Genomic DNA, 14,021 nt, shown 5'->3' on the forward strand with positions numbered 1-14,021 from the left:
ATTTCAAGGCCTACCTTCAAACTCAGTGCCTCTTTGCTTGACATCATGGGAAAATCAAAAGAAATCAGCCAAGACTTCAACAAAAAAATTGTGGACCTCCGCAAGTATGGTTCATCCTTGGGAGCAATTTCCAAACACCTGAAGGTACCACGTTCATCTGTACAAATGATAGTATGAAAGTATAAACACCATGGGACCATGCAGCCGTCATACCGCTCAGGAAGGAGACACGTTTTGTCTCCTAGAGATGAACGTACTTTGGTGCGAAAAGTGCAAATCAATCCAGAACAACAGCAAAGGACCTTGTGAAGATGCTGGAGGAAACAGGTACAAAGGTATCTACATCCACAGTAAAACGAGTCCCATATCGACATAACAGGATAGGCCGCTCAGCAAGGAAGAAGCCACTGCTCCAAAAGAGCCATAAAACAGCCAGACTACGGTCAGCAACTGCACATGGGGACAAAGATTTTACTTTTTGGAGAAATGTCCTCTGGTCTGATAAAACAAAAATAGAACTGTTTAGCCATAATGACCATTGTTATGTTTGGAGGAAAAAGGGGAGGCTTGCAAGCCAAAGAACACCATCCCAACCGTGAAGCACAGGGGTGGCAGCATCATGATGTGGGGGTGCTTTGCTGCAGGAGGGATTGGTGCACTTCACAAAATCGACGACATCATGAGGCAGGAAAGTTATGTGGGTAAATTGAAGCAACATCAAGACATCAGTCAGGAAGTTAAAGTTTGGTCACAAATGGGTCTTCGAAATGAACAATGACCCCAAGCATACTTCCAAAGTTGTGGCAAAATGGCTTAAGGACAACAAATTCAAGGTATTGGAGTGGCCTTCACAAAGCCCTGACCTCAATCCTATAGCAAATATGTGGGCAGAACTGAAAAAGCGTGTGTGAGCAAGGATCCCTACGAACCTGACTCAGGTACACCAGCTCTGTCAGGAGAATTGGGATAAAATTCACCCAATTTATTGTGGGAAGCTTGTGGAAGGCAACCCAAAATGTTTGACCCAAATTAAGCAATTTAAAGGCAATGCTACCAAATAATAATTGGGTTTATGTAAACTTCTGACCCACTGGGAATGTGATGAAAGAAATCAAATCTGAAATAAATCATTCTCTACAATTATTCTGACATTTCACATTCTTAAAATAAAGTGGTGATCCTAACTGACCTAAGACAGAGAATTTTTACTAGGATTACATGTCAGGAATTGTGAAAAACTGAGATTAAAAGTATTTGGCTAAGGTGTATGTTAACTTCTGACCTCAACTATATATATATATATATATATATATATATATATATATATATATATATATATATATTATAATGGTTACAAGCATTTGTTAGGAAATAGCACCATCACTCAGAGCTTCCTTCAATGCAGCAGCGTTACAGAGCACACCTTAATGCAGACCAGAGAGAAAACAAAATGACCTTGAGAAAGAGAATGTCAGAGAGACATGGAAAAAGAAGATAATTGCAGATGTCAGTGAGAGAGAGAAGCGTGTTCTCAGGGAAAAATTGAGAAAGATGAAGAGAGAAGAAAAAGCCAGAGCAACAACCAGGGAATATTTTACCCCAACCCCCACTTCCTGAACATGACCCAATACCAGGGCCCTCAAGGTTAGATCAAGCTTGAAGCTGGGTGCTTTGATGCTTTATTAGTTAGGATCTGTTTGAGTTGTGTTCACAACAGTTCACAATATGTGTGTATTATTCTATATTACTAAACATATCCATGTTATTACTATGTTCGTTTGTTGATTCGTTCATTCATTGATTAACTGATTTGTTGATTGATTCATTGATTAGTTTACTGATTGCAATATTAATAGTGCTGATTGTGTTTTCGACAAAGATGTCACAGTCAAATAAAGACCAATGATGAAAAGAAAAGGATCACGAAACAGATCAAGAAACTTCAAGCCACCTTGGAAAAAGAGAAAAATACAAGACATTTCAAACACACTAAGGGGAACTCCAAATCCCCTCTGATTGCTGTGCTGAGGCATCATCCTGTCCATCCAACCATTAGAAAAACCCTTCTGTTGCACTCATCACTGGTCGAAGGCATTAGAACTAAATATCACAACACCAGAAAAGTGAAGGAGAGGCAGATGATTACAAGAGTAACTGCTGAGAAAATAGTGAAGAAGTGCTGACTGCAAAGGCTCGCCCAGAATATTTTAGTTTTTTCAAAGAAGAGGGCTGGATCAGATGGAGATCTTTGTACCTTTTGTGTGGACGAAGAGAAACCGGGCAACTGCTGAGTCACATGACTGTAGGATGAAACAAATTGCCACACAAAACAATAAGAAGATGCAAAGGTTGCTGACTGACACAATGAAGAATCTACACAGGAAGTTCCTGTCAGAAAGTCAAGACTCGATCTCGTACTCTTTCTTCTGCACCTTTAGGCCATTTTGGGTTGTGACACCCATGGAATCTGACCGTGAGATGTGCCAGTATAAAACCCATGAGAATCTCCAATTCATGGCTAACAGCCTGTACAGCTGTGGGCTTATCGACCAAAAAAATCTTAGCAGATGCCACTATGTGCAACACCAAGTCTAAAACCCCTGCATATGATGAGTACGATGAGTGTAAGGAGTTCCACATCAACGCTCACATCTAAAACCCCATCAAACAAAGAAATTACCCTGACCCAATGTTCAGTTGAGAACTCCAAAGATGAAGAACAGAGGGCCAACATTATAGTGAAGAAGGAGGTGACTACAACTAAGGACACACTTTTCAGTCAGTTCCAGGACCTTCGGGTTCAGGTTCCACCTTTTCAACATCAGATGGAAGTATGCAGCATACAGAGAGCTGAGGGAGAATCTCAAGCACGACCCGTGTTTGATACATGTGGACTTCAGTGAGAATTACTTCTGAGAACACTCCATAGAAGTCCAGTCGGTTCATTTCGGAGGATCGCATTAGCAGGTGACCCTCCACACTGGAGTATTATATGCAAGAGCACATCCTTCAGCCGTTGTCTTCTGCGCCATCTCCCCAAAAAGAAGGCAAGACCCGCGAGCAAGCTGGGCACACCTTGAACAAGTTCTGGAGACGGTAAAGGAAAGGTACCCATAAGTTAACCGGCTGCACATTCTCAGCGACGGGCCAGCAAACCAGTGAAAACAGAAGAAGAAATTCCTTGTTTCAACTGAATCATTCAACAAAGGCTTACACGACTGAGGCTCCAAGATCAACTCTAGAAGTTGCTGCCGAGGCTCCAAGACCAACTCTATAAGCTGTAGAGGCTACAACATCCAACTCTTGAAGCTGAAGAGAATCCAATATCATCTATAGAGGATTCTGAGGCTCCAAAATCAACACTATATGCAGCCGAGGCTCCAAAATCAACACTAGATGCAGCCGAGGCTCCAAAATCAACACTAGATGCCGCCGAGGCTCCAAAATCAACACTAGATGCAGCCGAGGCTCCAAAATCAACACTAGATGCAGCCGATGCTCCAATATCAACACTAGATGCAGCCGAGGCTCCAATATCAACACTAGATGCCGCCGATGCTCCAATATCAACAGTAGATGCCGCCGATGCTCCAATATCAACACTAGATGCAGCCGAGGCTCCAATGTCAACTCTGAAAGCAGCTGTGGCTCCAAGATCAACTCTAGAAGCTGCTGAGGCTCCAAGATCCTCAAGAGCTGATCATTCTCCAAGATCAACTCTTGATGCTGCTTAGGCTCCAATATCAACTCTAGATGCTTGAGGCTACAAGATCAACTATATAAGCTGCTGAGTGTCCAAGATCATCTCTAGATGCTGCTGTGGCTCCAAGGTCAACTCTAGAAACTGCTGACATGCCAATATCATCTCTGGAAGCTGCTGAGGCTACAATATCGACACCAGAAGCCTCAGAGGCTCCAACATCAACTCTGTAAGCTGGTGAGATTCCAAGATCAACTCTAGAAGCTGCTAACATGACAATATCATATATGGAAGCTGCTGAGGCTACAAAATCAACACTAGAAGCTGCAGAGGCTCCAATATCAACTCTAGAATCTGATGAGAAGACAAGATCAATTCTAGAAGCTGGTGGGATTCCAAGATCAACTCTAGAAGTTGCTGAGACGCCAATATCAAATCTAGATGCTGCAGAGGATCCAATGTCAACTAGAGAAGCTTCTGAGGCTCCAAGATCAACCCTAGAAACTGATGAGTCTCCAAGATCAACTCAAGAAGCTGCTTAGGCTCAAGGATCAACTGTAGAAGCTGTTGAGGCTCCAAGATCAACTCTAGATGCTGCTGATGCTCCAGGATCCTGTTCAGCTGATCAGGCTCCAACATCAACTCTAGAATCTGCTGAGGCTCCTATATCAATTCAAGAAGCTGCTGGGGTGCCAAGATCAACTCTAGATGCTATTGAGGCTCCAATGTAAACTCTATAAGCTTTTGAGACTTGGAAAAACAACTACCCACAAACCCAGGTGGGTTTCTAGATGCTGCTGTGGCACCAACATCAACTCTAGAAACTGATGCGATTCCAAAATCAACCCTGGAAGCTCTGTGCACCAAGATGAACTCTAGAAGCTGCTTAGGCTTTAATATCAACTCTAGATGCTGCAGAATTTCCAAAATATACACCAGAAGCTGCTGATGCTCCAAGATCAAGTCTAGAAACTGCTGAAGCTCCAAGATCAACTGAAGAAGCCTTTGAGGCTCCAAGATCAACTCTGGAAGTTGCTGATGTTCCAATATCAACTCTAGAAGCTGCTGATGCTCCAAGATCAACTCTATAAGCTGGTGATATTCCAATACTATCTACAGAATCTGCTGATGCTCCAAGATACACTCTAGAAGTTGTATGAGTTGCCAAGATCAACTCTAGAAGCTGCTGAGGCTCCAAGATCAACTGAAAAAGCCTTTGAGGCTTCAAGATCAACTCTGGAAGTTGCTGAGGCTCCAAAATCAACCCAAGAAGCTGCTGAGGCTAAAGGGAGACAGGACGGCAGCGGAGTGTCCTCGCAGTGGCAGACAACAACACCTGCACAGGATCGGTACATCCGAACATCACACCTGCGGGACAGGTACAGGATGGCAACAACAACTGCCCGAGTTACACCAGGAATGCACAATCCCTCCATCAGTGCTCAGACTGTCCGCAATAGGCTAAGAGAGGCTAGACTGCGGGCTTGTAGGCCTGTTGTAAGGCAGGCCATCACCAGACATCACCGGCAACAACGTCTTCACTGACGAGTCACAGTTTTGTCTTACCAGGGGTGATGGTCGGATTTGCTTTGTCGTCGAAGGAATGAGCATTACACCGAGGCCTGTATTCTGGAGCGGAATTGATTTGGAGGTGGAGGGTACTTCATGGTCTGGAGCGGTTTGTCACAGCATCAGGACTGAGCTTGTTGTCATTGCAGGCAATCTCAATACTGTGCGTTGCAGGGAAGACATCCTCCTCCCTCATGTGGTACCCTCCCTGCAGGCTCATCCTGACATGACCCTCCAGCATGACAATGCCACCAGCCACTGCTCGTTCTGTGCGTGATTTCCTGCAAGACAGGAATGTCTTGTGTTCTGCCATGGCCAGCGAAGAGCCTGGATCTCAATCTCATTGAGCACGTCTGGGCCCTGTTGGATCGGAGGGTGAGGGTGGCCACACCAGATACTAACTGTTACTTTTGATTTTGACCCCCTCTTTGTTCAGGCACACATTATTCCCCCCAGAAATGTCCAGGATCTTGCAGGTGCCTTGGTGGAAGAGTGGGGTAACATCTCACAGCAAGAACTGGCAAATCTGGTTCAGTCCATGAGGAGGAGATGCACGGCAGTACTTAATTCAGCTGGTGGCCACACCAGATACTGACTGTTACTTTTGATTTTGACCCCCCATTTGTTCAGGCACACATTATTCAATTTCTGTTAGTCACATGTCTGTGGAACTTGTTCAGTTTATGTCTCAGTTGTTGAATCTTGTTATGTTCATACAAATATTTACACGTTAAATTTGCTGTAAATAAATTCAGTTGACAGTGAGAGGACGTTTCTTTTTTTGATGAGTTTAGTTGTCAATGGTTTTATCGGTACTGGGGCTCGGTCTCCTTGCCCCTTCCATCAGCCAAATTGAAGGTATTGTGACGTTTTAATGAAAACGACCTATTGCCATATACATATAATGAATGGAACGGGCTTGGAAGCTGGCAATTTGACTGGTAAACTCATTATACAATCGCGATTTGGCTGCCTGGTATTGTGATGCAATCATCTCCATGTTATTTTGGAATGTTCTATCAACTGATGGTGGATTGCCATGGTAATGTTGAATGTGGGTCATGATAACTGATGTGGGTCATGCAATGGAATGCATTGTTTTGTATTTGACTCAACAAATCACTGCACAGATTTAAGGGTACACTTCCTGCTTTTTCTTCCTGAATTACTTCTCATTATACCATCATTGACTTAAATGGAGACGCGATTTTTATAAATTATATTTATATTGTAATAGATCCTCCCCTGGTCTACTGCAGCTCCAATAAAGTCTGGGAACACGAAGAACCCGTAAATTAGAGCTTTGAGTTTAAGCCCTTCTATGTGTGGCACAAGAAAATTACACCTTTTGCCTGAGGAAAGAATTGGAAATAGTGCGGTAGAATATAATTCAGTTGGCATTTTTGTAGAATTGACCAGACAATTGTTATTGACAATAAGTGTTTAAATGGTTACTGTATCATAAACAATGACGTCTTACAAAACAAATGAGAATTAATGAGTATGGCAACGAACCCTGCCGATACTTTTGAGAAGTTTGTATAGATTGCGTTGCAAGTTATTGAACAGATAACGTTAGGCTACGTGTGCCTTTCCCCTCACGTTTTCAGTAGGTCAGAGGACTGGACAGCTTCTTTCCTAAATCAGACGGGAGGAGTCAAGCGTGGACCACAATGCTGTCTACTCTATCACACAAAAACCTCACGTCTGAATAGCTACACCGCCGTCTTTATTCCAGTAAATATAGTGCCATGCTTGGACGCATCCAATATGACTGACTAGCTAGCTGAACAACTAAGTGATATAGGTAGAATGTATAATTTTAAGCAAAGTTATTGATTTATCAGTGAAGATTTAGGTTAATATCGTAAGGTTTTATGGTATAGTTCTTCTTGTCGCATTTTCGTTTGTGCTCGTGCGTAATTGGGTATCCTATGCTATTTAGCGCGTGGTGTGTAGGCTATTCTTGACGAATTTTAATTCAGGTCCGATGCTGCATGCATGTATAATCAACTTTTCAACAATGTCAACCTGTTCTTTGGAGGCGAGGGACTGGTCGTGCTGAGCGCATTGGGTTATCCTACGAAACCCTGTAGTTATTTTTGACAGAGAAATTAGAAACTGAGCTGCGATTTGACAAAAGCTTATTTTACAGGAGAAGAAGCATGCTGAAAATCAGGATGTGTCTGACAACATTTGGGTTATTTCTGGTCTTGAGTGTTGCCATCACTAAAGGTAATTTACCACATCATTATCACCATTATACTTTCCATTATAGCAATAGTACCCTCGTTACATAAAGGCTGTCATTGAGATTTAATAACTTAATAATAAATCACTTACTAGCAGCGAATGTTTTCCTTTTAAATGAATGTTCTGTTTTATCTTTGAGGTTCTTTGAAAAGGCATTTCATAGCTAATCTCGTGTTTTCTCTTTCACATATCCAAGCTATTGAATGCAGCGCAGGGTGCAATCCTGAAAACGGCTACTGTGAAAAGCCTGAGGAATGCAGGTAATTCAATTATATAATAGATCATCGGAAGTATGTTAAATATTTGTAGAAACCATGTTTCGTCAACATAAGCAGTCCATTTTCATCTTATTTCACCCATTTTCCACATGGCCAAGTCGTCACAGACTAAACAAGAAATTATGTTTTTCATCCTGCTAATTCCAAGTTTAGATGTATTGTTTACAAATATATTTTAAAAAATCTACTTTTTCCCAATCAATTATACAATAATACACCCTGTGGAAACATCCAATAATAGTTCATCTGGGTGAGTAAAAACATGTGTGAAGCATAACAATGGTCCCCTTCATCTGAATCATGTTTTCAGATGCAAACCAGGCTGGCAGGGTGTAACATGCAAGCAGTGCATGCCCTTCCCTGGCTGTCTTCATGGCAGCTGTGAGAAAGCATGGCAGTGCATCTGTGAAGAGGGCTGGATGGGGAGCCAGTGTGACCAAGGTGGGTATCTGTGAAGGTGGTTATCATATCTGTGAAGAGGGCTGGATGGGGAGCCAGTGTGACCAAGGTGGGTATCTGTGAAGGTGGGTATCATATCTGTGAAGAGGGCTGGATGGGGAGCCAGTGTGACCAAGGTGGGTATCTGTGAAGGTGGGTATCATATCTGTGAAGAGGGCTGGATGGGGAGCCAGTGTGACCAAGGTGAGTCCAATCCACTTTTCTCTCACATGTCAGGCCTGACCATGTGAATAAGGTAGGATCCCATAAGATACAGCTGAATGATTCACCGATAGCACATACTTCGTTTAATCTTCAATATACTGTATATTTATGTACATATTTATGACTTTACCTCGAGCTGAAAGAGAAAGCATATGTTTGAGGGTTGAAAGAAAATGGTAGTTCCTGTCTCTGATGGCTCTATGTGCTCCACTGTCTTAAAGACACCATGGGTGGGGAGGTGTCAAATATAGTCTACTTGTCACTGGTTTGTTTGTTTTCAATTTACATTGTGGCGATAAAATCATAACAAAGTGTGTGTGTGTGTGTGTGTGTGTGTGTGTGTGTGTGTGTGTGTGTGTGTGTGTGTGTGTGTGTGTGTGTGTGTGCGCGCGCGTGTGTGTGTGATGACCTCTCCCAACAACATTCTATCAACTTTTTCCAGACACCAACAAGTGCTCATCTAAACCATGCACTGATAACTCCACATGCATCCAGACTGGCCAGGGAGGATACCTCTGCATTTGTCTGCCTGGTTACACAGGAGAGAGCTGCCACCTGAAAAGGGGATCATGTCTAACAAACGGGTATGAAATTCTGCATGGTTTGCATTATCTTAATTAAAACCTTAGTCTCTAAAGCTTTTTCAATACCAGATTAGGTGCCATTGAATCCATTGGGGGATCAACCCTTCTGCCTTTCAAATGGACACAGGTTTGTCTCTGGAGACTGATAGGTAATACAGCCTTCCTTGACCGCCATAGTCTTACTGAATCTCATTATGATTGCTCTTTGTTACGCTGGCCTGTTATTGACTGAGAGGACCCCGACACAAAATTCAATACAGCTCTGTCTGTGTGTCCTTTCTCTTTAGTTGACAAGCAATCATTTCAGTTCTATTTAAATCCTCTAACTGAAATGACTTTTGCGTGGAGATGTATATTACCTTTCTTTTTGTGGGACTCTGAGAATGATTCCTAAACACTGAGCCCACATTAGAGTGAATGTCTAGAATGAATGTCTAGAGTGAATGTCTAGAGTGAATGTCTAGAGTGAATGTCTAGAGTGAATGTCTAGAGTGAATGTCTAGTGTGAATGTCTAGAGTGAATGTCTAGAGTGAATGTGTAGAGTGAATGTCTAGAGTGAATGTCTAGAGTGAATGTAGTGCAGCATAAGGATTAAAAAGGTGTCCTGTTTGCACAGCTGTGAGTATGTGGCTGTGAGTATGTGGCTGTGAGTATGTGGCTGTGAGTATGTGGCTGTGAGTATGTGGCTGTGAACACAGTACTGGCTAACAACAAAACATATCATTTGAATGGTCTTACACAACCTCTGAGATGTGACCGATTAAAAAAAATATATATTTAAACCCTCTTGAGCTCTTGTATGTTGCCATAATCCCTGGTACAGTTTTATACTGTGGACTTTAGAGAGACATCAAAGTGAACTGGTTTGCCCTTCAGCTCTCCCTGCCAAAATGGTGGCACCTGCTCCGATGCCGGTGGCTTGGCAGCCTACCCTTCCTGCGCTTGTCCCCTCGGATTCGCTGGAGACTTCTGTGAGATTGACACGGACAGCTGTGATCCCAACCCCTGCCTCAATGGGGGCAACTGCACCGACTACGGTCCTGCGTTCACCTGCGCCTGCCCCGCGGGCTTCAACGGCCCCACCTGTAACAACACCCATGTGGACCCCCTCTCCCCCTGTGCTAGTTCCCCCTGTGGGAACGGGGGCACCTGCATGGTGGGGAGCCAAAAGAACAGGGCTGGGATGTACCATTGTCTGTGCCTCCCAGGGTGCACTTTCACTGGGCATGAATGTACACCGACCCAGCAGCCACACAGGCCCAAAGCCAAACTCAGGCTGGCCAAACTCTCCCCATCACACTACAGCCTGCCTGCCCACGCCTTCCATAAACTACTAAGGCCCCCCGAGAGGGACCTTCTCAAGATCAGCCTGAAGGAGACGGTTCACTCGGCCTCCGCCGCCAGCCTGGTCACCCGCAGTCAGCTCATCTGTTTCGGGATGCTGGGCCTGCTCACCTGCCTGGTGATCCTGGGAACCACAGGTATTATCTTCTTCAACCGCTGCGAGACGTGGATGGCCAACGCCAAGTATAGCCATCTGGTGCGCCAGCAGAGAGAGCATCTGTTGAGAGCCAATAACAGCGAGGATGAGGGGGACCACTCTGTCAACATCATCCTCCCTGAGAAGATCAAGCTCACCAGCTTTGGGAAACATTATACGTCAATCTGACATGTGGGTATTTTGACTGCCCGTCTGCATAAGGAGTGTGTTTGAGTGTGCAAGGACACCTACAAAACAAATGGAGAAGGTCATGGATTTAGATAGATTTTAAAGAGAAAACTGAGGCTCCCTCTCTGAAAAATGCACTTATTCTGTTCTAATGTGATCCACTGTATGTGGAACTTTCCTCGAGTAAGAGGATTGATGCTAAGATGTACAGGCACTATGCCTGGAGAAGAAGGACAATAATGTATGCCTGCCTAATTTTCAGGACATCCACAAGCTGTCGTTTTATCTCTTTCAGATGTTAACTTATAACATAAAAGTGCTTATAAAGCAAAATAATATTTTTTAAAGCAAAATAACCAAAACAGCTAATTTTGATTCTTCGAAGCTTTTGATCTGAACTAATTCAATGTTTTACTTTCCACTTTTATACTGTAGTTAATTATGCATCAAATCGTGTACAAATGTCAGACTTTAAGTCAATTACAGTGATTATCATAAAGCCTCAAGTTTATCATTTTATTAGAAAATTCTATTGTAGATATGCTGATATTTTGAACTAGAACCAGTCAGTGATTTTGATGGTTAGATTCTATTAGTATTCAGATTGCTGTTCGTATTTGTCTTCTACATATTGTTGTTAGTGGATAGGATACATCTGCTTTTACAGTATTCAAGTGAACCACAACTTTGCATTTATACTGCTTTTTAGTTTTTGATTGAATCTAAAAATTAATTAATCAAAAAAAGCTGTCTGGAAATATCAGCAAGTATTGTCCATCTGTAATGAGCATAACACAATTGTTACACACCACCAGTAGTAGATGTTATAGTACTTATTCATCCCATTTTATGTCTAATTAGTATTATTTTAAAGCACCAATTAATTAAACTCTATGATTCAGCAAGTGTATTTACAAATATTAATGTGACTGCAAACTCCTGCTTTGAACAAAACTCCATCCAATTTCTGGTAAGATTTCATACCAAAACACAATCATCGACCCCTGCAGTTTGTTTGAGGGCAAAATAGGATTAAAATGTGGGTGGCTTTAATTTTCTTTTCCAGGCCAAGAAAATGTGGGTTGGAGCCATTAATCACTGGATATGTCAACAACAAAAATAGGATGTTGTGTTTGTGTGGTTGGGGCCCCAGTAGGAAGTTGGGTACCCAATTTTCACTCTCTACAGTATTCTGCCACATGTCATTTCAAACCATAAACATTGTAGAAAACACTAGCGAGCAGTTTGGATTTTGTACTCGTATTGGTAACATTCGGGTTAGTTTTAACCCACCAGGCAAAGACCTGACTTCAACATTAAATCAACATCCATATTTAGTTTTAACCCACCGGGCAAAGACCTGACTTCAACATTAAATCAACATCCATTTTTAGTTTTAACTATGTGTAATTAAACTTGATTTCACCTTGAAATGCTGTCATTGATTTGTGTTTGAAAAATAGGTAAAAATGTTGACAAAACATTAATAAAAACATTGATAGGTCTTTCATAGAATGGTAATTCGGTGTTTTTGCCAGATGTGAAAGGGCCTCTTATCCATCCTCACTCAGTACATGTTACATTGCTATGTGAAAGGGCCCCTTATCCATCCTCAGTACATGTTACAGTGCTATGTGCTATGTGAAAGGGCCCCTTATCCATCCTCAGTACATGTTACATTGCTATGTGCTATGGGAAAGGGCCCCTTATCCATCCTCAGTACATGTTACATTGCTATGTGCTATGGGAAAGGGCCCCTTATCCATCCTCAGTACATGTTACAGTGCTATGGGAAAGGGCCCCTTATCCATCTTCAGTACATGTTGCATTGCTATGGGAAAGGGCCCCTTATCCATCCTCAGTACATGTTACATTGCTATGTGCTATGGGAAAGGCCCCCTTATCCATCTTCAGTACATGTTGCATTGCTATGGGAAAGGGCCCCTTATCCATCCTCAGTACATGTTACATTGCTATGTGCTATGGGAAAGGGCCCCTTATCCATCCTCAGTACATGTTACATTGCTATGGGAAAGGGCCCCTTATCCATCCTCAGTACATGTTACAGTGCTATGTGCTATGGGAAAGGGCCCCTTATCCATCCTCAGTACATGTTACATTGCTATGTGCTATGGGAAAGGGCCCCTTATCCATCCTCAGTACATGTTACATTGCTATGGGAAAGGGCCCCTTATCCATCCTCAGTACATGTTACATTGCTATGTGCTATGGGAAAGGGCCCCTTATCCTTCTTCAGTACATGTTGCATTGCTATGGGAAAGGGCCCCTTATCCATCCTCAGTACATGTTACATTGCTATGTGAAAGGGACCCTTATCCATCCTCAGTACATGTTACATTGCTATGGGAAAGGGCCCCTTATCCATCTTCAGTACATGTTACATTGCTATGGGAAAGGGCCCCTTATCCATCCTCAGTACATGTTACATTGCTATGTGAAAGGGCCCCTTATCCATCCTCAGTACATGTTACAGTGCTATGGGAAAGGGCCCCTTATCCATCCTCAGTACATGTTACATTGCTATGGGAAAGGGCCCCTTATCCATCCTCAGTACATGTTACAGTGCTATGGGAAAGGGCCCCTTATCCATCCTCAGTACATGTTACAGTGCTATGGGAAAGGGCCCCTTATCCATCCTCAGTACATGTTACAGTGCTATGTGCTTTTACTGTGATTTGGTAGAATATTGCTTTTTGTGTTTTTCTTGATCTTTGCTAATAAAAATATAAACCAGTCTTCCTTTTTCAAATAAGATACATTTATCAAATACTGTATCTACAGCCTGACAGCCATCCCAAATTTATATTTCAACTTACAGGTCTAAATATATGTTGTTTTTTTCTCAAGAAGACAAACCTGTATTTAAAAAATAAAGTTAAATAAACGTCCTATCCTGGTCAGTTCGTATGTATTCTGGGCCTGTATCCACAAAAGCCTCTCAGAGAAGAAGTGTTGAACTAGGATCTGTTCTATATAATATTATTCATTATGATATAAAAAGCTGAACTGATTCTAGATCAACACTCCAACTCTGAGACACTTTGTGAATACAGGCCCAGATCATTGTGTGGGTTCTGAGTATCCGTATCCCGGAGAAGATTTTACAGAATGGTGTTTGCCACCACCTTGTGGAGAATATATCACCCTGTATCAACCAATGAAATAAACACTACTGGACTTTTATAAATTAGTCTACAAAACCTGTAAAGTTATTTACAAACGTAACTATTGACATATTCATGTATACCTTACAAATGAATACCTTAGCTTATTATATATTTTT

At 42.4% G+C, this 14,021-nt stretch overlaps 1 protein-coding gene across 2 annotated transcripts; it reads left to right on the forward strand.

Annotated features, from left to right (window-relative positions):
* The first annotated feature begins 6,725 nt into the window (after positions 1 to 6,725).
* Positions 6,726 to 13,473, forward strand: LOC135508463 (protein delta homolog 1). 2 transcript variants are annotated; one of them, XM_064928665.1, is made up of 6 exons: positions 6,726 to 7,006; positions 7,425 to 7,504; positions 7,719 to 7,782; positions 8,111 to 8,241; positions 8,906 to 9,047; positions 9,925 to 13,473. In XM_064928665.1, exons 2-6 carry the CDS (start codon positions 7,435 to 7,437, stop codon positions 10,715 to 10,717), a joined length of 1,200 nt encoding a protein of 399 aa, XP_064784737.1. In that variant the 5' UTR covers positions 6,726 to 7,006; positions 7,425 to 7,434; the 3' UTR covers positions 10,718 to 13,473. The 2 variants fall into 2 exon arrangements, with proteins under 2 accessions (XP_064784737.1, XP_064784736.1); XM_064928664.1 differs by having other exon boundaries at positions 6,728 to 7,076.
* Positions 13,474 to 14,021: the final 548 nt, after the last annotated feature.

This window comes from Oncorhynchus masou, chromosome 21, assembly GCF_036934945.1.
Source record: "Oncorhynchus masou masou isolate Uvic2021 chromosome 21, UVic_Omas_1.1, whole genome shotgun sequence".
NCBI classification, from domain to species: domain Eukaryota; kingdom Metazoa; phylum Chordata; class Actinopteri; order Salmoniformes; family Salmonidae; genus Oncorhynchus; species Oncorhynchus masou.

What these genes read in the sequence shown, in the direction of transcription:
- LOC135508463 (XM_064928665.1), top strand. Translation starts at nt 7,435, where the DNA reads ATGCTGAAAATCAGGATGTGTCTGACAACATTTGGGTTATTTCTGGTC. An exon ending in GAGTGTTGCCATCACTAAAG is followed by an intron (nt 7,505 to 7,718) that starts GTAATTTACCAC and finishes CACATATCCAAG; the next exon opens with CTATTGAATGCAGCGCAGGG. An exon ending in GAAAAGCCTGAGGAATGCAG is followed by an intron (nt 7,783 to 8,110) that starts GTAATTCAATTA and finishes TCATGTTTTCAG; the next exon opens with ATGCAAACCAGGCTGGCAGG.